Source organism: Dermacentor silvarum, chromosome 8 (assembly GCF_013339745.2).
Source record: "Dermacentor silvarum isolate Dsil-2018 chromosome 8, BIME_Dsil_1.4, whole genome shotgun sequence".
In the NCBI taxonomy this organism is placed as follows: domain Eukaryota; kingdom Metazoa; phylum Arthropoda; class Arachnida; order Ixodida; family Ixodidae; genus Dermacentor; species Dermacentor silvarum.
This window is the reverse complement of record NC_051161.1, coordinates 113,031,040-113,055,762: the sequence shown is the minus strand read 5'-3', so window position 1 is coordinate 113,055,762 and position 24,723 is coordinate 113,031,040. Positions and strand designations below refer to the sequence as shown.

Genomic DNA, 24,723 nt, shown 5'->3' with positions numbered 1-24,723 from the left:
TATCGGTGGAGAAAACGGAGGCCATAGTTGTTTTGTTTTTACATTGCTATCCATATCATTGTACCCCTTACTTCATGGTGATGGCTCAGGTTTTATGATATTTTCGCATATTAAGCCTGCAGAAGCCTAAAAATGCTGCCTACCAACTACAGTGTTCGCTTTGGAAGAGAGACACTACCAACAGCTCTTTGGTCGTTTCCGGTGCCTGGATGTGCATGTTGTCGCCTTGCCATTTAGTGGGCATGGTGATGGAAACCCATCTGCATGCATCCAAGAATCGTTTGCTTGCTTGCTTGTTTCTTTGCTTGTTTTGTTTGTTTGTTCAAACAAAGGCCTGGTCTGCTCTCTTTCAGAAGGGCATACATCCTAATCCTGGATTCTCTTCGTGGAGGCCTGTGCGGTAGGAGTCGCATCATGACAACACTACGAGAGTGAGTGGCCCTGCACATTTCTGACTTTGTGGTTGAAGAGCAGTGTGCCATGTGGCCCTTGCAACTCATGCAGAAGCTATCATCACAGCTTCGTAGTGCACAGTGCTGCTACAGAAGCAGAAACTTTCAGCAGAGGTGTGCTACAGTCGAACCTCGTTATAACGAAGTCAGATATTAAGTGCACATTTGTTTGTTATATCCTGTATTCGTTATAAAGGTACGCATTTAAACTCCAGCGAACAAGTCTGCATGCAAACTCAATGAAAGGGCACTTAAAGATGGACAACACAAAGTTGCCAAAATGCACAATGTCCAAATTTAAAGCTTGGTATACACATGTGACCTCGCCTTTCATTCTGTGCTGGAGAGCAAAAATAACCACACCAACAGCGATGCTGGGCACATGCAGAAGTCAATTTATTCTAAAAAATGGCGTAGCGTATTATACGTCTGGAGGCACTTAGGGCATTCTACAAGACAAACTTCTCAACGAATCAATGCAATGCAACGCTTTGTCAGTGTCAGCAGATTTGGACGCAGGTGCCTTCTTTAAGTGGCCCCTTTCTGGCCATGGTCGGCAGCCTCGGCGTTCCTTAGAGCTGGCTCTCTGATTTCCGGTTCGCTTTCTTCTTCACTGCTGCCGTCATCTGCAGGGATCAGCTGGTTGACGATTTCTTGATCGGTCAGCCCAAGTGCCACAGCCAGGTTGTCATCTGCAGAGCCAAAGTCTTCAAAAGTGACGTTTGCAAGCGCCAGTTGATGCCAGGTTGTCTCGCTGCAGTTGTCCACTTGAGGTTCAGGCTTGATATTACTGGTGGCCGGAATTGGCCCAGCATCAACCAAAGCAGTTTCTCACTGTCGACTCACGGCGACCAGAAACGGCGACCTGCCGTTGTATGTTCGCTTGCAGCCATCTTGGTCTCGTTTGAAAGAGCCGTGTTTCTTCTTTATACTTCGCGCCACCACTACTACATATGCCAAGTGGCCACTAAGAAAAAGCCCGCGAAAAGTTGGTCCCGATACGCAATCCTATTTGTCTACGAACGCACGTGACAGTGAGCGCGCCCACCATTGGCTGATTCCCGCTGTCGACTGTCGGCTGCTCGAGCGTGCGCGGACTGTTGACAACGTGGTAGAAACGCAACCATGCCGAACTAATCGCCAAAGTTTGTTACGAAGCACAAATTCAGCGGACCAAAGAAGAAACTAAAGTTGTTCAACTTTCAAAAGAAGCGCGAATCACCATCAGAAGACATTGATGACAGTTTGCTTCCGAAGCCAAGCGCCACCGAAGACGCTGCCGAGGACGACTGTGGAATAGGCGTGGCAGGTGGAAGCGGCTCCGCCAGCGGTCGTGTTCGACAGACTTTTCAGCGTGACACCGTCATATTGGAGCCCGCTGATTTGTTGAAGATTGAGAAGGATGCGGGAAAAATTCCGTAATCTTGCATCAATGCCAGCTACGAAACGAAAATCGGAGCTTCTTGTTTGTGCAGCCAACACTGCCACTGCCTCGGACGCCGCCGTGGAAGGCTCGGATGTGATGGATACGCGCTTCGCTGTGGTGAGCCTCGACGCTATAAACGCTCTGCTGTCATTTTCAAGTGCAAAGTGTGCGGTGGCGGTGCGTCGATGAGCAAAGGTGAACACGATTACGGCCTCGCTATAAAGATGGTTGTCTCGTGCGAGATCTGCGGTGATAGCGTGTCGGCGTGGAGCTCGCCGCACGCGAACAGTGGAACGACGTGCAACCCATTCGTCAGTGAACATTCTTGCCGTGCACACTACGCCAAGCACTGGCAATCGCCAAACGGCGCTGAATGATATTTTCGCAATCATGAATGTGTCTACCTGCGGCATGCATGCCAAGACATGGCAGGCGCACCAGAGGTCGAAGCTGACGCCCGCTGCGACTGCAGCTGTCGATAAATGCGTGTCCGAGAGCGCGCTCACTGTGCGCAATCTGTACAAGTACAGTGTCCCCCTTTAAGTCATACAGATAAAGCTCTTAATTGTGCAGTGTTAGAACATCATAAAACACTGCTGGCGTTGTGAAATAATGCTCTTGCATGAAAATGTTAGCATAAGAGCACTGAACCGTGAGTGAATTGACCTTCGTGCTGCCGCTCGCATCCAAGTGAACTAAGCCGCAAAAACACAGTGCACGGTGGACTGTGCCCCCGTCGCAGATGGCTTTCAAGATACAATAGCCGCTGTGGGCAGGTGTGCACGCTAGGAGTAAACCCTCCCTCCCCCCCCTCGAGTCTTGCGCGAGATTGAGACGTGGTCACCGGCTCACCCTTGCACGCTTTCACTGACACATACAGCGCGCGGCGACAATGTTATTGCCCTTCAACTTTATAGGGAACCTCGCAGCAACAGCTACGGCAGCTAGAAATGCTCCTGGAGTGTCCATATAATTGCTGTCGCAATAAAATCGTTGTTTTAGTTATAGTGCGGTACCACTTACAGTGCGGATATTCGCGGCTTTGGTCGTTGACTGTAGTTCAAATAGTTGTACGGTGTAGACCGCGAAGCGGTCTACACTGTACTACTATTGGAACTACAGTAAAACCCCGGTGATACGAACCCGGCTGATACAAATTTCGGTGTGATACGAATTCGTAACATTCCCCGGCCGAAATACATTGCTCAAAATAAAAATTTTAAAAATCGACTGTTCCGAACGTGTTGCCGCGCCACTGCGGATCATATGAATGCGTGAGCAACAGCGGCGGCGGCAGAGCCAGCGGGGCGACCGGCACAGACAAGCCGGCACAGCGAGATCTGGGCTGGATCCATAGTCGCCAAGCAACCGACTATGTCACGCAGCTGCGCCATCTCTCATTGGTCCCCAAGTTGAGCGGACCACATCACAGCCTAGCTTATGCTTAGCGAGAAAGTAGACGAGGGCCGCGGCTGTAACGACGACCGAGGCGCAAACCCGACGGTCAAAACGCTCCCTGCACTCGACGTGCTCAGACGTTTAGTGGCGGGCGAAAACATTCCCAAGATCACGTGCACGCTCTTATACGCCTTTCAGAAGGCGATCGTTGACGATTTGGGCAAGAAAAAAACGTCCCGTTGATACATTTTTCAAGGGACCGTGAAAAAAAAGAGAGAGAGAGAAAAAGGCCGCAGTTTCGCCGGAAAGGGGAAGCAACGGAAGCGCAGCAGCGAGCGAATTGACCTTTGCGCTGTCTCTCGCTTCAACGCGAACTAAACGTCGAAGGCACAGCGCATACGAAGCTACTGGCACTAGGCGCACTTTGTCAACATCGCTGATCATTTTGACGATAAGGTACGCGCGCACGAGCACTTTGCGCATGTCGCAGATAGCTTTCAGGATACGGCACCCGCACGGGTGCATCGTATCTGCAACGTGCCGGTCGCTTGTTGCAATCTACAAGCTGGCTGCACTGCTAAATTTACATGACCGCCACATTCAAACGCTACATAACATGCAGGAACATTGGCGAAGTATCACGGGGAACGCCCGGTAATTCGAACGCGAAAGCATTTGCGATGGTAAATTCGAACATACCGCGCACCGACAATGCTTTCAGCAGAGCGCCAAATCGCGTGGCGGCGCCTCCGACTGGCTTTGCTCCGACACCGCCATAGAGCAAAAGCTTAGGCGAGACCCCGCAACGCCGTGCGGAGAAAAAGAAACGAAAAAAAAAACGCAGCAACACGGCAAGGTCGCCGTTTCTGCGTGGCGCCGGAACATGCGTGTGCGTGCCGACGTCTCAGCCAACGCTGCGGCTGCAGCGCAGAGGGAAGCAACAGCGGAGGCCCAGTCCGGCAAATGCTTTCTTCAACCGCAGAAAACCAAACTTCAAGGAGCAGGCTAAGCTGGTGCCGGGTGGGCGGGAGCGCACGGAGACAGTCGAAGGTGAGGGGGCTACAGGAGGGAGGGCGAGGGGAGCCACTGAAGCGACAGAGTTGCCGAGGCTAAATCCGCTTCCGTGCCGCCCTCTTCCCTCACCTGCTACGGTCCCCGCGCGCGCCCGTCGCCCTGTTGCCTCTTCCTCTTCACAACCACAATCTCTCTCTCTCTCTCTCTCGCCGTGCCTGCGCCGCCCGCTCCCTGAGGTTTCCCTCCTCCCTCACCTGCAACGGTCCCCGCGCGCGCCCGTCGCCGTGTCGGCAGCTGCTTGCTTCCGTGGCATGTGACGTACCGTTTCATTGTGAAGGAGTTGCTGACCAAATAACCATTTTGTTGTTTACTCACAATATCTCTGTCGCACGAGGAATTGTAAATGTCACCGACGGGCGCACGAATCCATTGCTAACAAACTTTAGCACAGAGCGACGGCACCTTCCAAAAGGCACGGCTGTGGCTTATTTTGATGGTGTTGCGGATGTTCGCGGCTGCTGTTCACTACTCGAAGAAGCGCCTACACAAGACCCAGCTCCTGCACTTGACGTCAGCACTGTTTTGCTGCAGCACGAACGCGAATGGCTTCTTACGCTACTAGCCAAGTTCAACGACTGCTTTGCGTCTACGTCAAGAGTCGGTCGGACGCCACTAACAAAGCACCGAATAATTACAGAGGATACGGCAAGGGGACCAATTCATCAAAATCCTTATCGTGTGGCTCCCAGAGAACGTGAAGCCATACAACAACAGGTGACAAAAATGCTTGAAGATGACGTGATCCAACCATCAACAAGTCCCTGGGCATGCCCTGTAGTTCTAGTCAAGAAAAAAGACGGCAGCTTGCGTTTCTATGTGGACTACCGAAAACTAAATCAGGTGACGAAGAAAGACGTGTACCCGCTTCCCTGTATCGACGATTCCCTCGGCAGGCTTCAACGTGCACGTTACTTCTCTTCAATGGACCTAAAAAGTGGATATCGGCAGACCCGAGGGACCGTGAAAAAACTGCTTTTGTGACGCCAGACGGCCTATACGAGTTTAGGGTTTTGCCTTTCGGCTTGTGCTCTGCCCCTGCTACGTTCCAACGCCTCATGGATACTGTGCTTTCGGGTCTGAAGTTGAAAACCTGCTTAGTGTACCTCGACGACGTCATCGTGTTCTCCGCAACGTTTGAAGAACATCTCGCACGGCTTGAAGCGGTTTTGCAGTCCATACGATCCGCTGGCCTCACCCTGAAGCCAGAGAAGTGCCACTTTGGCTTTGCTGAACTACAGTTTCTCGGTCACGTCGTCAGCCACGCCGGTGTCCGCCCGGATCCTGAAAAAATTGCCGCCGTCGCACGGTTTCCCGTACTATCCGATAAAAAGGCTGTCAGGTGCTTCCTCGGTCTCTGCGCCTATTACCGGCGGTTTATTGCCGATTTTGCTCACATTGCGTCACCGTTAACCCGCCTCACGAGAGACGACGTTGCTTTTGTATGGGGCGAAGAAGAGCAAGGTGCCTTTAACGTCTTGCGGCAACGTCTCCAGACACCTCCAGTGCTTGCCCACTTTGATGAGACCGCTCCTACGTTGCTCCACACTGATGCCAGCAATGTTGGCTTGGGAGCTGTTCTTGTGCAGCGGCAGAAGGACACTGAAAGAGTGATTGCCTACGCAAGCAGAATGCTCTCACGCACAGAGGCAAATTAGTCCACAACTGAGAAAGAATGCCTCGCCGTGGTATGGGCGGTTATGAAATTTCGCCCATATTTGTATGGCCGGCCGTTCAAAGTTCCAAGCGACCACCATTCACTGTGTTGGTTGACGAACTTTAAAGATCCTTCTGGACGATTGGCGCGTTGGATCCTACGGCTGCAGGAGTTTGACATGACCGTCATGTACAAGTCGGGGAAGCGACATACGGATGCTGACTGCCTGTCTCGATCAGCGATAGAGTCGGCTTGTTCACTCGAAGAAGATGAAACAGCATTTCTTTGTGTTCTGGACACCTCCGTCATTGCTCAGCAACAACGGGATGACCCTGAGTTGCTTGTCCTAATCAATTACAGTAAAACCTCGATAATTCGAACTCGGTTAATTCGAAATTTCGGTTAATTAGAAGAATTTGAGCGGTCCCGTCATTCTCAATGCAAATTCAACCGGATAATTTGAATGGCCCGCGTGGCTCTATTCGGATAATTCGAAGTTTCCGGCTGGTAGCAATGTGCGGCGGTTAGGTTAGGGCGCTCCGTAGTCGCCAACCGATTTTCCGAGCTCGTGGGGACTGAAAAATAGTCCGAAAAACTCGTTAGGCAAAGAAAATTATTAGTGCGGCTTAAAAAAAAAAGAAAAAAAAAAAGAAAAGAAACTCTAATAATGCCCTGCCTCATACTACGCTTGGAGGGGATCGACTTCCTTGCGCAGCAGTGTACAGTCGACACGAACGTCACCGCGTTGGCGATCTCCGCCAACGGAGTTCACCATGGAGATCCAAGAAACAAGCTTCGCACCGCTTAGCTCTAACGAAGGCACAGGAGGTAGCGCCGATCACTGAGACATGGGTCTCCGAGACACCTGCTCAATGTACACGCCGCGTTCAAAATAGTAACCGAAACTTTAGAGATTAAAAAAAAAAATCGCCGAGTTAACAAGCGTGGAGTCAGCGCGCCGCAGCAGCGAGCGAAGGTTCGTGCGGTCTATCGCTTCTGCGGCGAAAGCACAGCGCATAGGTCAGGGCCGTCTGGAGATCGCTTTCAAGATACGGTGCGCGCGAAAACCCGCTCCGGCGCTAAGTACGCAGTTAGAAGAGTAGAAGTCGCCCCCCCCCCCCTCCCCCCCAATGGCCTTTCGCGCGAGGGAGGAAGTCGCGTTTATGCTCCGCCGTGCGTTCGCTCTCCATGAAAGCGCGCGTCCCCCGCGCGCTGTCATTCGCACATATGGCGGGCGCGCGGCAATAAAAAAACATCCTACAATAAATGGTGAAAAGGATAGTGCAGAGCGCATATACTAGAAAGGAAAAAGACAAAGTGCAGTACTCTGGAGCGTTTTATCAGCCAAGTAAGAGCGGCCATGGCCTCCGAGACAGGAGGATGGCGCGAGCTCTCTATTGATAGCGCGCGCCATCCAATCTTGGAGGCTATACAGCGAGCCACTGGAATCCAAGCCAGTGCAAAATCCAACATGGCGGCCTCCAAGATTGGGTAGTGTGGCTCGGAAAGAGTGATTTTTAGTCCGGGAAATCGACCTTTGGGGTCTCAATTCGTCCGAAAAATTGGGTGCGAAAATGCATGAACTCAATGGGAACCCTGACGGTGCATTTTTGAAGTCCGGTATATATCCATCAAGTCCAAATTTTTGAAGTCAAACACCCCCACGCCCGCTTTCGCGGCAGTTATCGATTCCGTGAACATCGTTCGCAACTTTGTTGAGTGCAGTGCGGGTGATATTTGTATGCTACGTGCTGTGAGCCAGCTGGAGAGCATGGCACTAGGGGCGGCGAACTACCGCGCCAAGTAATCCCGCATCAGTGATTACTTCCGAATAATCTTTCTCGGACATGGAAAATAAAGCTGGTTTCTTTTTGCGGCAAGTTCTTGCTTGTTTTCTTTTTTTTATGCATTTCGGTTAATTCGAAAATCCGCTTAATTCGAAGAATTTTCATGGTCCCGGCGACCTTCGAATTATCGAGGTTTTACTGTACTTAGAAGGAAGATCTGCGAAAGCACCTAGAGTTTTCGCAAGAGGATTGTCATCGTTTTGTTTACGGGCCAACGTCCTTTACAAAAGAAACTTTTCTTCGACCGGGTCCCCCTATCTGCTCGTCATTCCTGCAGCTCTTCGTATGGAAATACTTCAAGCCTGTCACAACGAGGCGACTTCTGGTCACTTAGGCTACACGTGAACATTGGGCAGAGCGCGGCAAAGCTATTACTGGCCGAGACTTACCACTGCCGTGAAACATCACGGTCGCACTTGTCTCGACTGCCAGATGCGCAAGTCGTCCCCGACGAAACCAGCCGGCTTCCTCGTCCTCCTCTTCCGCCTCTTCCTCTTCACAACCACAATCTCTCTCTCTCTCTCGCCGTGCCTTCGCCGCCCGCTCCCCGAGGTTTCGTTTTCTGCAGTTATCGGGAAGCAAGCGTTGGCCAACGCGGGCAGTTTCGTGGCCCTCGCTCGATATGTGCTTGCGCGCCGCGATATTTCACGATCGCACCATTCGTACGTTGTGCTATGGTGCACGAATATTTCAAAAATAAGTCCTTTTAATTTGAACAAATTTTCAGGCCCCTTCGAGTTCGAATTATCGAGATTCGACTATACAAGGAAGTCAATGGGATTTAGGTCAGGACCGCGAAAACGCGACGTAGCAGCCGGGAAAACGCAGCAGCGAGGAAGGTATCAATGGGGTTCCACTATTAGGAATTATTTCTGGTAAAAATAAATCCATTTTTCTTGATATTGTGTATGTTTTGATGATACGAATTTCGGGTGATGCGAATATTTCACGCGACCCCGCGAGATTCGTATCACCGGGGTTTTACTGTACAGTCAACGACCAATTTTCTGAACACCCGATAATTGAGACGCCTTCGCAGCACTACAATATACCCGATAAAGTCAATTTATAAGAACATCTGAAATTTCAGACGCAAAAAATCATCGCCGTCTGATTTTCCGAACTGTTTGCTTTGACCGCCAGTCTGAAACGGCATTAATCGAAGCCAGAACGGCCACCATTTTTATTATCTCGCACGCAGATCAGCTGGCAGCTGTAGCCACTACCGTGGCAACGCTAGTCCTAGTACTTCGAAGTTAGCTGCCAAGCTTCTTGCTGTTCAGTGCTGTGTTTTTCATTGAAACAATTCGAAGCTGTTAGCAATGGCGCCGAGTCTGCCTTCATAATTCTCGCCGATGGCTTCGAAGCTCGGAAAGCACAGCGCATTGTATCATGCTGGTTCTCAAAAGTCAGCTTCGCCTCGATACAGCAGTGTTAGGCGGGGAAGCATACGCGAAGTACTGTGGTGAAACGTATCAAGAGTGGAAAGAAGCAATTGTCACGGGACACGGTATGTATTCCTAATTATGCGTGCGCGTGCACCTGCCGTCTCCTATCACAGTACGAGCACCGATATGCAAAATTAGGCAGGCCTTTAGTAGTATTTCGGACGCACCTATGGCAATTTTAGCTCTTGGGAGCAGTAAAAGGCATGCATTTATTTTTTCAGATTGCCCGGTTTTTCAGACGTTTTCGCGGCCCCTGGAAGTCCGAAAAATCAGACGTTGACTGTATTTCATTCGAACCTTCAAGGGACTTACCAAGGACCTAGTTCTTTATGGCATAATGAAAAGCTCACCCTCGGTAGTGTTTCCACCTGCAGCAATTATTTCCAAAAGGGCATGGATACATTGTAAGCCCGAGCTTTTCGATCTGAGTAGCCACTAAAAAAAGTAAGAATCCCCCCTCTAGCAACGCTGAGAAGTGAGAGCGATGCCAATAGCCGCTTCGCAAATTGTGAAAGCCGCCCATCATCCTGCCTTTGCAGGAGCGAGTGTAACTGTGGTTAATCACCTATATTTTGACCTTTCCAACTACTTTTAAAAGTAAAAAAGCTGGTACATTAAGTTTGCGTTGTTGTACACACCTTTCTTATATTTGTACCCCGTTTTTTGCCAAGTACAGTGGAATCTTCTTGGTAGGATCTTACGGGAACCGGAAAGTAAGATGTATCATCTGAAAATCGTATTATCCGAACATAATCTTATGTAAGAAAAAGAAATGGTATATAAGAAAAAAAAATGTATTATCCCGAAACACGTATTATGCAGAATCATACCAACAAGATTCCACTGTACATGTCTACGTCATGGCTGGCTGGCCCCAGCGTCGTTATTCTGTCTATAGACAAGCCAAGCCAACTCACCGAAAACAAAGGCAAAGGTAGCATCACCTATCTACTCACTACAAATGAAAGCTTATCTACACATTGTAAGTTATAAAAAACTTACAATAGAACAAAGTGTACAGCATTTCAATACTGATAAAATGACCAGGGACCGTGCACTAATAGAATGTCACGCCTGATAGACCTCTTATGCATCTTCCATGTTTTTGTGGTGTGGGGCGTCAAAGGTCATTTTTCGCGACTTTTAATGAGTGATTAAAGATATAAATCTATGTTTAATGTGAAAAACGGGGCTCATTTTAGCTAATACAATCGGCAATTTTCCAATTCATGTTCTGAAAGGTTGTCTGCCCCCCAAGTTATTTGTTCATCCCTAGTATATGCTTTAATAATTCATTGTAATAGTTGTTTTCGACTAGACATGACCCACATTTGATGCATTCACTGTGCCATTGCACCAGCCAAGGCGGACACTGCCGCTATTGGAGTCGGCAGTAATGTCACTCACCCTTGGGGTCAAGTGCATGAATGCTTGAAAGACTCCAGAGTTCGAATTATACGGCGAAGGCACGGTGTAAGATATATACTCTTTAGGTGAAGACACTCGCCAGACGCAATCGACCAGATAAAGTAGCAAAGGCGCGCGCCGATCGGCCCGGTGACTGCAGTGGATACCTATCGGCAGTATGACACAACTTCAACACAGAAAACTTTTTATTGGTTTAATCTCCCGTTGGTATAGCAACCTGAGCTTCGCGGGAAATCTGAAATGATTGAGTGACGCGCGAAAGTAGGTCACCGGGGAGAGGGGAGAACTTGGGGGAGAGGGCATGCCCGCGTTCCTTGTCCTCGCAAGCTCTTGCCTGCGTTCTAATTGAAGTTGCATCGTTCCGCCGATAGGTATCCACTGCCGTCACCGGCCCGATAGACGCGTGCCATTGCTACTTTATCTAGTCGATCGCGTCTAGCAAGCAAGCCGAGAAGTGTCCCCACCTAAAGAGTATATATCTTACACCGTGGGCGAAGGCCAATTTTAGGACCGAAGTAAGGAAAATGTGGCACCATATAAATGTATTGGTGCAGGCCCCAGTCCTTTGGTCTTTTCCAAATGACAGAAGTCTACTGTGTTCTTGTTCTTCACTCCGAAGCACACGCCCCGTAACACGAGATGCTCACTGCGGCAGTAAATGGCATTGGTGCTGCGCGCTTGTGTGTGTGTGTCAAACGTCAGTGCCATGTGGTGTGGCCACTGCAGGTACCTGACTGAGGAGTGGAAGGCCAAAAAACGGACCCAGCTGAGCTTCTGCTACGGCAACATGCATGGCTACACACCACGCACACCCCAGCAGGGCAACTACAGTGACTGCGGCGTCTACCTGCTGCAGTATGTCGAGAGCTTCCTCGAGGTGAGTCCTGCTCACAGCAGTGTTAACTGGCTTTTCGCAGATAGCCAGTAAGCGATGATGATGACGCTTGAAATTTCGCCTTTATGCTTTAATTGTTTGGAGATAGATGTCTCCCATATTATTTTCTAAGCTATAGCTTTAAATTGGTGCCTGCGGTAGTGGTGATTCAACAGCCAGAATGTGAGAAGGGAAAACAACCTCCTAACTTCTTAAGCGATATCACATCTCAAGATTGTGCGGATTTTGCCTTAAAAAGCAGCTTTGATGTACCCAGATGGCTGACTAATGAAACTCTTCGGTATGCCTTTTGAAGCAGTAACAAATACAGGTTCACTTGTCCCCATTGCAATAAAATGAGGGCAAGGCACTGAGCTTAGCCAATGTCCCTTGAGCCTCTTGACTGTTTACGTCTCCGTGAAAGTTGCTAAAAATGGTTGGTAAGGCTCCAGAAAGGCAAAGTTGTCGTTAAAGTGGCTATAACTCTCGAATTGTAGAGGCTTTCTCGCTTAGTTATCAACATAGGTGCACACGAGCCAACATTGAGAGACAAGAAATGCCTTAGGTCTGTGCAGCATTACTGCTTGCAGAGTTGTACACAATCAATAGCTGTTTTGTAATGCAAATGTGGTCATCAACTGCGCAGAAACCTCCGAGTGCTGGTGACCCAGTGAAGCTGGAACTGGGTGACTGGTTCCCAGAGGGTCTGGTTGCCCAAAAGCGTGCGGCCATCCGCGACCTCATCCTCGACCTGCACTTGCAGCAACACCCAGGCAGTGACTTCCCCCAACGCTGGCGAAAGGTACGCATGAGTTTCCTTGAGCTCATTCTCTCTCGCTACCTAAACCCCCTCCTCCACCGCCACTTTTTCTAAGTAGCACCAACCTTTGATGTGCTCTGCTGTTCCCTGATTCATTGCTCACACCAGTTCGGCTGTCGCAATTTCAGCTTTGGGGGTTTTTTCATTCCTGAATTTTTTTTTTCGCTGCATAAAAAATAAACAAAAATAAAAACACGCGTCCACGTGGCGCCCACCTACACCAACTACTGCACCACGCAGAAAGCCGGAGGCGGCTGTTTTTTGCCAACTAGAGTCACCGCACTTGCGCCAGTGACGTCACAATGTGACGCCGTTGCGGTGTGACGTACCCCAGGAGAGGTCTATTAGGAATACATACCGTGTCCCGTGACAATCGCGCCTTCGCACTCTTGATACGTTTCACCACAATACTTTGCATATGCTTAACCGTGTAACACTGCTTTATAGAGGCGAGGCCTACTGTCAGTCATGGCTTTAAGCAAAGAGCGCAAGCGCAGTAAGTATCACGTATTTTTAAAGTAGTACACAACCGAAGTGATACTCTGTATTTTGTCAATACCACACAGCAATGCAGGAAGCGAGTGGCAATTTAGCATCAGGAAAAAGACAAGAACACAGTTCTGCTCATCCATGTGTGATAAGATGCTGGGAAATGTCCTCCTCGCAAAATGAAATTTGCTAAAATCACACATACTATGAAGAATTTGTGCAGAAGGCAAAATTAGCAGCAACAAAGTACTTGCAGAAGTGAGTCCTTGATGCTCCTGCGGTCATTTGTAAATCTGTAAATAAAAGTACAGTGGAACCTCGATTATACGTCCCTCGGTCATGCGATGACCCGAATTTTACCACGAGTTGGTTTGGTCCCAGCAAAACCCCCATAGAAATAGTGTATTAAAAATGTCAATTATATGACGCAATTTTATGCCGACCCTGCCTGGTACAGCGCCTCTCTGGTACCATCCGAGAAAGAGTCCTAAGCAGGCGCAGGCTGGCACGTGAACACACTGCAGCCAGCTGATAACAGGTGTGCAATACCGTATTTTCCCGAATGTAATGCGACCGCGATTGTAACGCGAGGGGCGACTTTCCAGTCATGCTAAAGAAAATAATAAAACCGCAAATGTAACGCGTGATGAACGGGAAAATAAATTCTACCTTTATTCAAAGAATTGCAATTCGGAAACTAGTTCTCTTCACTCATCACCGTCGTCTGAAGAGGAGATGGAGCTTTTCTTCAGGCAATCACTTTAGTAGATAATTTCACTTTCGCGAAATTTCGCATGACTAGCCATTGAAAGCATGCCCAACAAGTGTTAACAGCGGAGCTGTTTAAGCCGGCCGTAATGTGTGCCGCCTGCCACTGCGTTGCCTAGCAACCACCTCGCGAGGCGACATATTCTCTGTGCCATGCACATGTTGCCTTGACATGGGACGTTAAGGAGAGGGAAGGAGAGCATGCGCGCGTCGCGCGCTATGCTCAGGAGAGAGAAAGAGAAAATGAGAGCGAGAGAGAGAGAAACAAATTGAAGCAGCAGCAACGAGGCAGCGCACATAGGTGCTGCCGACACCATCCGCGCTTCTATGTTTCCCCGCACTAGCGCCAAACGCTTGCGGTGTCCGTGACTGCAGCAGGCGCCTCTGGCAGTGACTCGACCGAGCTCCCACCAGCTGCGCACTACTGCGCATGCACCGTGACGTCATCTCGGCGTGTCGTCTGCTACGCTCCGCCGCCCGTACACTGTGTATAATTTTCGCCCTACTTCCCCTACGTGTGCTCGGACTGCAAGTGCTTCGCGAGGAGTTCCTCGATGCCACAGACCATGAGGAAATGCTTATACACTTTGTATAACTTAGCATCACTTGGCATAACTTCGTATAACTTAGCATCACTTCGTATAGCCAGGACCAGCTAGGAACCGATCAGCTCCGCTGTGTCTTTAGCCTTGCGCCACTAGTGCAAGCTACCCCGAGTATTTTTTAAAGTGTTTCTGGCACCGTCCTAAGCTCGCTATCAGTGCCAAGAGAGCTGTCTGCCGTATACTTCGAGAGGTTTGGTGCCGGGACGAGCAGTCTCGCAATAGCAAAACTATCTCCAAGAGCGATCACCCGAGAATCAAGTCATCTTCTGTACCGTCGAACTTGTTTGAGATTTAAGTACTTCTTAAAAGACCGCACAGCCATTTCATTCAGGTTCGCTACCAGGTCACTTCCACAGAGCCTTTCCGACTGGCCTCGCATTCAAAGGAGGCCTGCCACTGTTCCCGCCATCCGCAAAACGTCGACGTCGAGACACCGAGCCGCGGCGGACTTTCCCAGCTCCTCGGCCATCAAAATTGCTCGTCTCTAGAAGCGGCCGTCATACTAAATGCACTGCATCGTCGCCATAACGTCGTAAATGAACGGAGTCGAATCACAAAAGACCGTAGGGCATTGCAGCATTGTAACCAGTCACAAGCACAGCGAAAACAGCGTCGATTCCAACCAAAAACAAGTTCCGACTTCAGTCGACTTGTCTATGGATTGGATCGAGACATAAGGTTACGGGTTGTTATCGTAAGGCTAAACATCACGGGATTTAGTATATTCGTTTTGAAATGGTCAATTTTGCTGTTATTCGAATGTAACACGATGGTCGGCAAGTTCAAGCAACGAAAATCGTGAATGAAAACTCGCGTTACAATCGAATAAATGCGTTAATTTTTTAATAATTTAATCTACCTTCCTTGGAACAGTGCAGGTTCATGTCGCGGGGATGTTCAGGTGGTCTGTACCCGTTTTATTGCGATAGCAATTATATGGACACTCAAAAGCAGATTTCTGCCGTCGGCGTCGCCGTCAGGTTCCGTATGACGTCATTTGGAGATGAAATCGTCGCCGCACGCTGAACGCTGTATGTGCGAGTGAAAGGGCCCGAGGGGCGCGTCTTTCATGGGGAGTGAACGTACGGCGGAGAACAAACGCGCGTTCTGCGCCGTGCTCGCTTAAGGGCTGTAGAAGTAGGCGTCTCTGTTCTCCTTTACAATCACCATGTATATAGAGCAAACGTGCCTTCTTCAGACGCGCGAGAGGCCGTGGGGGAGGGGGAGGGAAGGGAGGCGACGTTTAGATGCGGCACCAAGTGCCTATTTATATCAGAGGCTCCGGCAACAGTCACCAACGCCGCACGCATTTTGAGCTAACGCGGGCAAAACGCCGATGGCGTCGACAACAGTTCTGCGTGTTGCCGATGCTGCTGCAAGTCCAAGTTTATGCAGCTGATAAAGCTAATATCATTACTCCGTATAGCTCTCTACAAGTTTGCTATCGCAATTGATGCTTCGCCTTTCAGGTGAAACTGCGACAACTTTTTATGGGCAAGACCGAGCGTCACTGCCTGTATTTTATGTTTTTCGATTATACGACAGTTTTGCGTGGTCCCCTCAAAGTTGTATAATCGGGGTTCCACTGTATAATCAAGTTGTATTTATGCAGATGCACTGTTAGTATTTAAAAAAATAGTCGTCGGAGAGGAGGTAACTGACCACAATATCTCCCGGATTTGTTTTCTCCAAACTTGACAGGTATGCTTATGTTCTGGCAAATCTGTTACAGTTAAACCTGGATACGTATAACGAAATTGACAAATTCCCAAAAAACTTCGTTATTCGCGACTCCAGCAATTCATGCGACACCTAGCGGCGAGCGCCGGAAACCTCATACGGAGGTCGGAGCAGACACTCCGTCAGTAGCCTTCGCACTGCGATCGGGTGCACGCTACCATCTACGAAACTTGGAATTATATTGCGTTTTGCAGTTTTGCGGCGCCGAAGAGCCACTTGGATTGCGAATCTTATCACAGCAAAGCTGCGACAACGGCAATAGCTGTGTTCCCAACATCTTGCTCGAGAAATTTTTTTTTTTTTCGGCGAGGGTCGGTTTGTTGTTTGTGTGAAGAGAACGCGATCCTGTTGCTTGTACTATGTTTGCAGTAAAGGGTTACAGCGAACTTCAGGAAGTTTGCGTTGAGGTTGTTACTGCCATCGTGATAACGTTCAGCGTATGCGTGCTGCAACAAGCAGTTTCATGTGATAGCCGGCATGGCAATGCAGTTTATGATGCAAACGTCACCGCGGTACTCAAGCTTTCCTTCATTAAAGCTTTTATATTGGATACATGCGGCGCACAACGTGGAACTACGGAGTATGGTACATCAGCGAAAATCAGTACACCGGAGTTTCAGGTACTCCCGGGTAAGGTCGGTAAATCGTTCTATGTAAGCACACATGTACGCGCCAGCGTGCAAAATAACTATGGGGCGACATAGCAGTACGCCTTCCTTGCGAACTGGACACGCTGCCCGTGTAACTAGTGCAAATTAGTAGGCGCTCATTTGAAAATGCGTAATTAACAAAGCAATTGCATCTCTTATCAGTGTCTGAAGGAAATTGGCAGTTCAGAGGCGAACACAGTTTTGGCCACTTAAAGTGCAGGATACGTAAATTATAGAACATGAAAAATTAATTAGATTCATAATGCAATAGCTTAGTTGACATTAATTTGCACAGAAACATTTGTTTTATTTCATTATAGTTTACACAGCAGCCATAAGCGACATGTTCGTAGACAGCGGGGAGTAATCATTGCATGGTCAGGCCACGTAGCACAAGCCATACGTGTACATGGTGTGCAAATGTTTTTATTGTAGTAAGCAGATCTTTCGGTTTCTTATTTATCGTTTTGTTCTCTACGAGGGAAACAATGCGCCAACTATACTACAATAACTACAGCTAGACGAAGCACCAGTCACGTTGTACGAATCTTGAATGTAAAATAGATAACAGGAACGCAAAAGTAGCGGGAAAGGTTCGCCACAGATTCATATAGTGCATGCTCGCGATAAAGTGCAAAGCTTGATTTTAGGTTCGCTTGCTCTCTGGACTGAAAAGAGCGTGCAGAGTTTGCGCCTTCGCCGAACGAAAATGTGTTAAGCAACAACAATGAGAAAGTGCGTGCCGGCTGCGCACTTATCCGCATGTACAGTGGCAACAGCTGATCGAGCAAGTTGGTGCGCTTCTGCGGGCCATGTTAAACGTGCCAAACTGAGCAGGTTGTAAGATTTCGGCAATCCTGGCGACGCCAGCGTGACGTATCCAACTTCGCCGGTCGCTGTCTCGCACGCTCGAAACACCGGACTATCTATCCGCGCCTTAACAGTGAATCAAAGCAGCAGAAACGTGGTTGTACTTTTCTGACCATCCAACAGTGCACGAGTACTTCGGTTCCACGACCAATGGATTAACGAATACATCGGTGATTTTCGTCAGAATCTCGTGCGGGTCCGCTGTCACGCCAGATGTTTGCACACACCGTGCGACCACTTCAGCCTCATTACCAACTGTGCCTCTCTCAGATCGCCTAAAATGATTTGGTCGGCGTAAGCTACTCGCTTTTCTTCTACAAAACGGCACAAACCGGCATCACACTGCACGAAAATCATCAAACTACAGTGTACTGTACATCAAACACAGCGGTTGCGGCGACGCGGGGACCTCCCTATAGCCGCCATGTTGCGCAGTGTAGCCAGACGTGGCCAATTTTCGCAGCGCCCCCTGCAGTTCATTTGAGTTGCGAATAAAGAGGATTTTGTTCTGGCAAATTTGTTACAGTTAAACCTGGATACGTATAACGAAATTGACAAATTCCCAAATAACTTCGTTATAAAGAGGATTTCGTTATATGCAGGTTCGGCACGATAATTCGAAAAAGAAACGCTTACCGTATTTGCTTGATTCTAACACGCCCTCAATTGTAACGCGCATCCGTTTTCGTCGAAGCACTCATCCTTGGAATGTCACACCAGGTACCGGATGCGTGGACGCGTGTCATTTCGCACAAACGCAAGGCATCGGAAACGAAGAGCGAGCGTCAAGATGGCGTCGTATAGTGTTACAGTAGAACCCCGCTGTTACGTTTCCGGGGGCTGCGTTTTCCCGGTTGTTACGTCGTTTTCGGCCGGTCCAGGCACAGCTCCCATAGTACCCGATGCATTGGTAACTCCGCTGTTGCGTCGCAACTGTGGGACCGTTCCCGCATCATACGTTGCGAACTGCCACCCCGCGCCGGCCCGAGCGGCCATTTTGACTTTTCATGTCGCTTGGCTTGGTGGCTTGATGATGGCATTGGCCGCCCAAAGTGCCGGGGGCGACAACTGTGACGCATTTTCCGTTTCCGCCAGCAATAGTATGGCCCTTGAGATCCGTATTTGCTATATAAAGATGGTGTCTATGACGCGTTGTGGCCCTAAAATTGGTTTTGGCTCAAAGACATTCCGCATTTAGTCCAAGGACGATAACGCAGTCGCCGCGCGCCGTATGCTGTATGTGCGAGTAAAAACGTGCGAGGGAAGCCGACGACCGCGTATAAATCTCGCGCGCACAAGAAAAGCAGGGAGGAAGCGCGCCTTCTTCCGTTGCGCTTGAGGCACCGGCGAGGGAGCGAGGGGGGAGGGATGGCGTGGAGGCGTTGTACTGTACTCTGGCATCAACTGCGTACTGCGCGGCGTCGCGCGGTCGCGCGGGCCGTATCTTGAAAGCGATCTGCGTTGGGGCAGTCTAGCAGTGTAGGTGCATCGGCGACTCGTAGCTTTGTGCATGCTGTGTGTTCTCGGCGCTCAGTTTGCGTTGAAGCGATGGACAACAGCACGAAGGTCACTTTGCTCTCTTCTCTAGCGGCGCTTCCACAGGCCGCCAGCGTGTGACAGCGTGTGTCCGTGCTCATCGAGTGTGATGTGTCACAGCGTGTACCAGTGCGTCGGCAACTTGCCATCAACTGGAAAAGGAGAGAGAGCCGGCTTGGCGGGCTAGGCCAGCTGCAGGATCAGGTTTAAATGAAGGGAGGGGGAAAGGTCACGCCCGCGGCGGCAAGATAGCCGGGTCGATGGATGCAGGCCCGCCTCGCACATGCACGCACGCACACGGGCGCTCGCTTCGCATTCCGTCGCGGCGGAGAAGGTGCTTCCGGTTGCTGCTCGCGCAAAAATGACAAAATTTGGGCCAAAATCTCTAGGTTTGGAGGGGAAAATTCGTTATATCGAGGGGGTCTCCCGCTGCCACTTCGTTACGTAGAGTTCTCAAATACGTGTGCTTCTATGGAGTAACGGCGGGGAATAGAAAAACTTCGTTATATCCAGGAATTTGTTATATGGAGGTTCGTTATAAGCAGGTTTAACTGTATTTTGGACTTCTAGGCTGCCGAGTATGAATTACCGGTCGGTGGCTGTATTTGTTTGGAACATTCAACCACATCAGTGAAACATTCAGTCAATTTGTCTATGTATTTTACTGCCACTGCAGGAGGAAGAGGAGGAAGCAGCAGCGCTCCGCGTGGAAGAGCCAACGTCCACTACTCTGCTTGTGACGCCTGCCACAAATACTGTCATCCTTGTCTGCGCTGGGAACAGCAGCAGCCAGCCCAGCTGAGGTTGCAAAGGACGGTGCTAGAGCTGCCACTGGCAATTCATCGGCCATGGACGCACCTGGCAGGCAAACACTGTTGTCATTGCCAATTGCGGCTCTACCCGAAGGCGGCAGCTGCAATTCTTTCTTCCGAGAGAGTACCAGGACGTTCCAGGCATTCATGGTGGCATGTCTTCAGCCAGCTCCCTATAGTGTGCCGCCGTTGAAGACCCAAGTCAACACATCAGTGTTGCTAGGGGACTGTGAAGACAAAGTTGCAAAATGCCACTGCTGTGTTGCCTGTGTTGCCTTGGGTCTGTATCTGTGCTGTTGGATGTTGGCAAAACGTGCAAGAAAAGAAGCCTCGCCAGTGACTCTAGTCGCTGCAGTCCAAAGCAGGTCGCTGACATGGAGGTCATTGTTACCCGTGGAGTTTGCTATAGGAATTGTTGCAGTGCTGGCAGTTGCAGTGGCAAACCACCTGCCTGAAGACTGCTCGCAAAAAGCTGCTGGGAAAACTTGGTGGTGCTGTTGCTGTCAGTCTTGCCACGGTGTGGCGGGAAATTCAGGGGTGCCGTCGTTTTCGTGAACTTGCATTACGCCTAAATAAAGGTATCGCAAAAGTGTGAGGTGCCTTTAGAGGCCACAAAAGTAGGACATACTCATTGACTGGCTTCCATACTGGCATAACAGGATGCATTTGGAATTTGGTAGTGCCCCTTGGCAGCTAATTGACACGTTTGTTAGGGTTTAGTTGCAAATTCAGTCATGTAATCACTTCCGGTTGCACTTGCAATTTTATGTGCTTGTGGGCTTTAGTGAACTCTCCATTTTAATTTTCCCTCCGGAACAGCAAGCAGTCTCGAATCTCCCGCCCTGCCTTAAGGTCTAGCAAGGCTGCCTTAGCAAAAGATGGACCAAAGTGCCTCGGCAGGATTTGCTTGCATCGTCTGCCACCGACGTCTGGTGGGTCACAGAGTCTGCAGAGAGTTCACCTCTGATATGCGGAGCCAGAATTGGGTTGTGCGATGCCCTCAGCGTGCCTGCTTGTGGTGCAGGAGCTCTACGGCTGTGCAAGGTGCAGGAGCTCTACGGCTGTGCAAACAGAGTGAGGGCTGCATTCAAGTGTGCCAGTGCTGCCGTGCCTTGCTGGCCGTCGCTTGTTCTACCATGTGTGAATCTTCACTGTGTGCAAAGTGTTGTCATGCAGTGAAGCAGTGTTTTCAAAGTTGCTGCGGGATGGGGGCAGAATGGGATAGGCCTTCCCTACCGTGCATACAGATAGTTTAGTCTGCTGGAACCTGAACTCTGCTGCATGCTCTAAATGCATTTCTGGATTTTTGTTTTACGCTCTTTTTATTTTTGTGATGCCTGTTTTTTTTTTCTTAATGCTGTGCCCCCCACTTTTAAGAGACTTTATTGTTACTCTTCGTGGTTACAGCCAAGTATTTGTTGCCTGCATTCTGCTTTCAAAGTTGTGAAACGATATGAAGGGGCCTGGAAACAGGGGCTCGATGCATAAGCTTGTTTTGGGGACAGGGCCACCATCGCTTTTCCCCAAGGTCAGCATAGGAGCAAGGAATGACCAGCGATTTGGCACTGCCTTAAGTGACACGATCTGTAGACAATAGCGTAATCTGCTGCACTTCGAATAAAAAGGCAGGTACGAGAGATGCCTGTGGCTGAGCCATTTGGGTTGGTGCACCGTTTGTTTTATTGAAGCATACTTTTTTTTTCGGCCTTGCATCACGTTGAGATGGGGCACGTGCACAAATGCCACGAACGAAACGGGGAGGGAGGAGCATGCCTGAAGTGACGATTACTAAAGAGTGAGCACCCCTCAACCTATGCAAATTAGCTCCTCCTCTAGAGCTGGATTCTGGGCACAGCACCTTCATGCTGGTCATACCTGTTTCCTTCCTTCTGGTCAGCGCCTTTCAGGCCGACGGAAAAAAAAAAACACAAAAGAGCTAAGTGACCGGCTCCTTGCATTATTTTTTTGCCCAGTATCAAAGTAACGCGACTTGGCAATTCCGGAGGTTAATGTATTGTTCATGTTAAGCTGTTCAGTTTTGTTCATTCTTGTATTGTACATAGGTGGCTAGACTTTTTGTGTGTTCCCCGCAGGAGGCCATGCTAGGTTAGTGCAAGTTCCTTTACAGTGCCCTGTTGTGGACTAGGCACGACTGTGTCCGTGTGTTGCTGCAGGCACACATGCATTTTTTTTTCTTTTCCTTCTCAAGGACTGCACTTGAGATCGTGGTGCATCTGCCTTTGAGCCAAGTGCATTTGCTGTGCTGTTTATGTTGTGACTTTCTATTGTTGCTTCAAAGCCTAGTTAAGCCAAAGTTGTTTTGCTGCAAGACTGAACTCTGAGCAGTGAACTTAAAGCTACTCTGGCATTTGCCACCTCAATACGTGCTGCGGGCTGCCATTCCAGATATATGTGCCTCCTACGCGCAGAGTGTGCCAGCCGTACGACTTCAAGGTTACTATTTAATGAAAGCAAAAGGCTGACATTTGTGAATCCATTACACTTGGTCAATCGCATAAACTAAGAATATGTTTTGAAAGGTCATTACCAGCAAGACTCGAAAAAGTTAGGCCTAAGCATTTGATTCGAGCACGTTGACTAGAGCAAGGCAAGGTCAGAGTATGCTTGGTGTTCTGTCTCTGTGCAGAGAACTCTGTTCCGTCACCCCACATATACGACATTCCGTTCACTTTGAGGTCGTTCTGCTAGCTCCTTTAGCACCACACCCACTCTCTACCTTGGGCATACGCACCTGTGTGCAGAATTCCGCGCGTCCCGCGCTTGCGTGTCTGTCAACACCGTACTCATTCTGCAACATGCTGCGAGTGCAGCTAGCACTTGCAGAGCCCAGTGTTGCGAGTCTTCTGGCTGGATGCCACGATCTCTGCCAACACTGCCACTAAGTCAGCACTGCATGCCTGGTTTCTTTTGGTACGTTTGTATGTGTGCGTGTGTGTGCACTTGTAGGAAGAAAGGATAGGACTTCTGTCAAGTTACCAGCCTTCCTTTTTGTCATCATCTGTGGAACTGCGTCACGGGAGCTCGCATCGAGTAGACAACAGAGCTACAAGTGCGTGCTGAACGTTTCGTCGTCTGCTCATCGTGCCGTTGTGAGCGTGCCCAGCGATCCAACCCCTGTGTCCTCACTGCTCCTGTTTCGTACCTCCCCCACCCCTGCCTTGAACTTGTATTTAATGATTTGTACATAAAACTCGCAGTGACGTCTTGACAGACGGGGCAAGGTGCAGGAGTCATGGACTGTTTTTACCGAACCCCTGTTTATATACACCGCTGATGAAGCAGTTTTGTTGCTTGAAGTCGTGCGAGATCGTTTGTTGTGTTCGCGGTTCGAGTTAAAAGAAACCTGCTCGAAGATGTGAATAAATGCATGTATATCGCAATGCACTTAGACTCTTCTTGGTGTGCCGCTTACTGCCATGTACATACCCAATGTGGCTTGCATATTACTCTCGTAAATATGCGAGCGTGATATTCTGCCCTCGCAGCAGGGGGCCTGCAGTTTTGTTTCCTTCAAAATTTTACAATTGTATAAATGCAACTTGTATAAATTCGCACATGCTTAAATGATAATGGACATTGGCAGGATTTCTTTACACATCATGTTTAAGTAGTGCCTCCGGCACAAACTAACGGTAAGAGATAAAGGTTTAATGATAGGAAGGGTGGGTAGCTTGGCCGGGAAGACGTCTTTAGCCTGCTGCTCCTCAACTGTGTGGTAAGAGAGAGGGCAGGGAAAATTTGGTGACGATGCAATACTACAGTGAATGCTAGGGATCAGTCCAATGTACACCAAGTACAAATGTGATGGTGCCATCTGGTGGGGGACAACACTATACTATCGTTTTCTAGTATGGTATGCATTGAGGCACTCTAGGCATTGTTTTCTCTTTCACTCTGAGTGAAGCCGAAGGAAGCTGTCTAGCAGTTTCAGCAGAGCGGATTCTCGACCTAGCAGGAGCAACGCACCCCAGTGATAAATTCCTGCCTTTTTCAAATACATTTGGTTCTAGAGGAATTGTGCAAACAAATAGTAAAGAATTTTTGTTTTCTGAATGCTTTTAAGATTTCTCCCTTTGATTAGAGATAAATAAGTAACTGATATTTTTTGATCTGTCAAGTAGGGCGATTTTTCCCGAAGGTCTTATAGAAGATAATGGCTGAAAGGAGGATCCTTAGCGTGTGTAGTGTGCAGTGCAGGTGTCACTGCTCTTGGGATGAAACGCGGTTTAAGTAGGTAAGCGAGGCAAAGGAGGGGGATTTTGACCATAGGATGTGTGTGCTGGGCTTGCGATGAATGAACGGACAAAACTTATTTTAACTAGACCGTCTAAAGCAGGAGAAAGGTAAACTGGGGAAATGGGTCAAGGAGCTAGAAAGTGAACTCGAGAATGAGCAGAAGCAGAGGAAGGTTGTAGAAGACAAGCTAGACAAAGTAGAACAAGAGGCCGCCAAGCAACGGTGGACGCTTGGATGATGGCACCGTGACGAGGGCCAGCGTCGAAGCGGTAAATGGGCAGGAAACGAACACCGCCACACCGGGAAGCAGTGACGGATACGTCAATGATCCCCTGAGGTAGCGAAAGCAGAAACCGACAACAAAGCAAAGGGTGGGGGCAGGGATGGAGAGCATCGCGGCTTCATGTGGAAATATCGTAGGGGACGAGTAGGAGAAAGTGTCGAGTTGTCTTCGTTAGGGATTCAAACATACGCAGGGCGGAAACGGGGATAACGAGAGACAGTAAGTAGGGACGGGCGAGTGCAGATTAGCGCTCTTCCTGGGAAACCGGTCGCGTCTTTACTATTGTTAGGCA

At 49.3% G+C, this 24,723-nt stretch overlaps 1 protein-coding gene across 9 annotated transcripts in view; it reads left to right on the top strand.

Moving 5' to 3' along the window:
* The window catches only part of LOC119461623 (sentrin-specific protease 7-like), a 109,069-nt gene extending 85,773 nt beyond the window's left edge, over positions 1-23,296 (top strand). For 7 of the 9 annotated variants that reach the window (XM_049671773.1, XM_049671770.1, XM_049671771.1 and 4 more), the window contains 4 exons: positions 354-431; positions 11,454-11,604; positions 12,248-12,413; positions 19,763-23,296. In XM_049671773.1, the coding sequence (XP_049527730.1) occupies positions 354-431; positions 11,454-11,604; positions 12,248-12,413; positions 19,763-19,881 (514 nt within the window). In that variant the 3' untranslated portion in view covers positions 19,882-23,296. Of the gene's footprint in view, positions 1-353; positions 432-11,453; positions 11,605-12,247; positions 12,414-19,755 lie in introns of all 9 variants that reach the window. The other 2 variants (XM_049671772.1, XM_037722979.2) reach the window with 2 other exon arrangements.
* Positions 23,297-24,723: the final 1,427 nt, after the last annotated feature.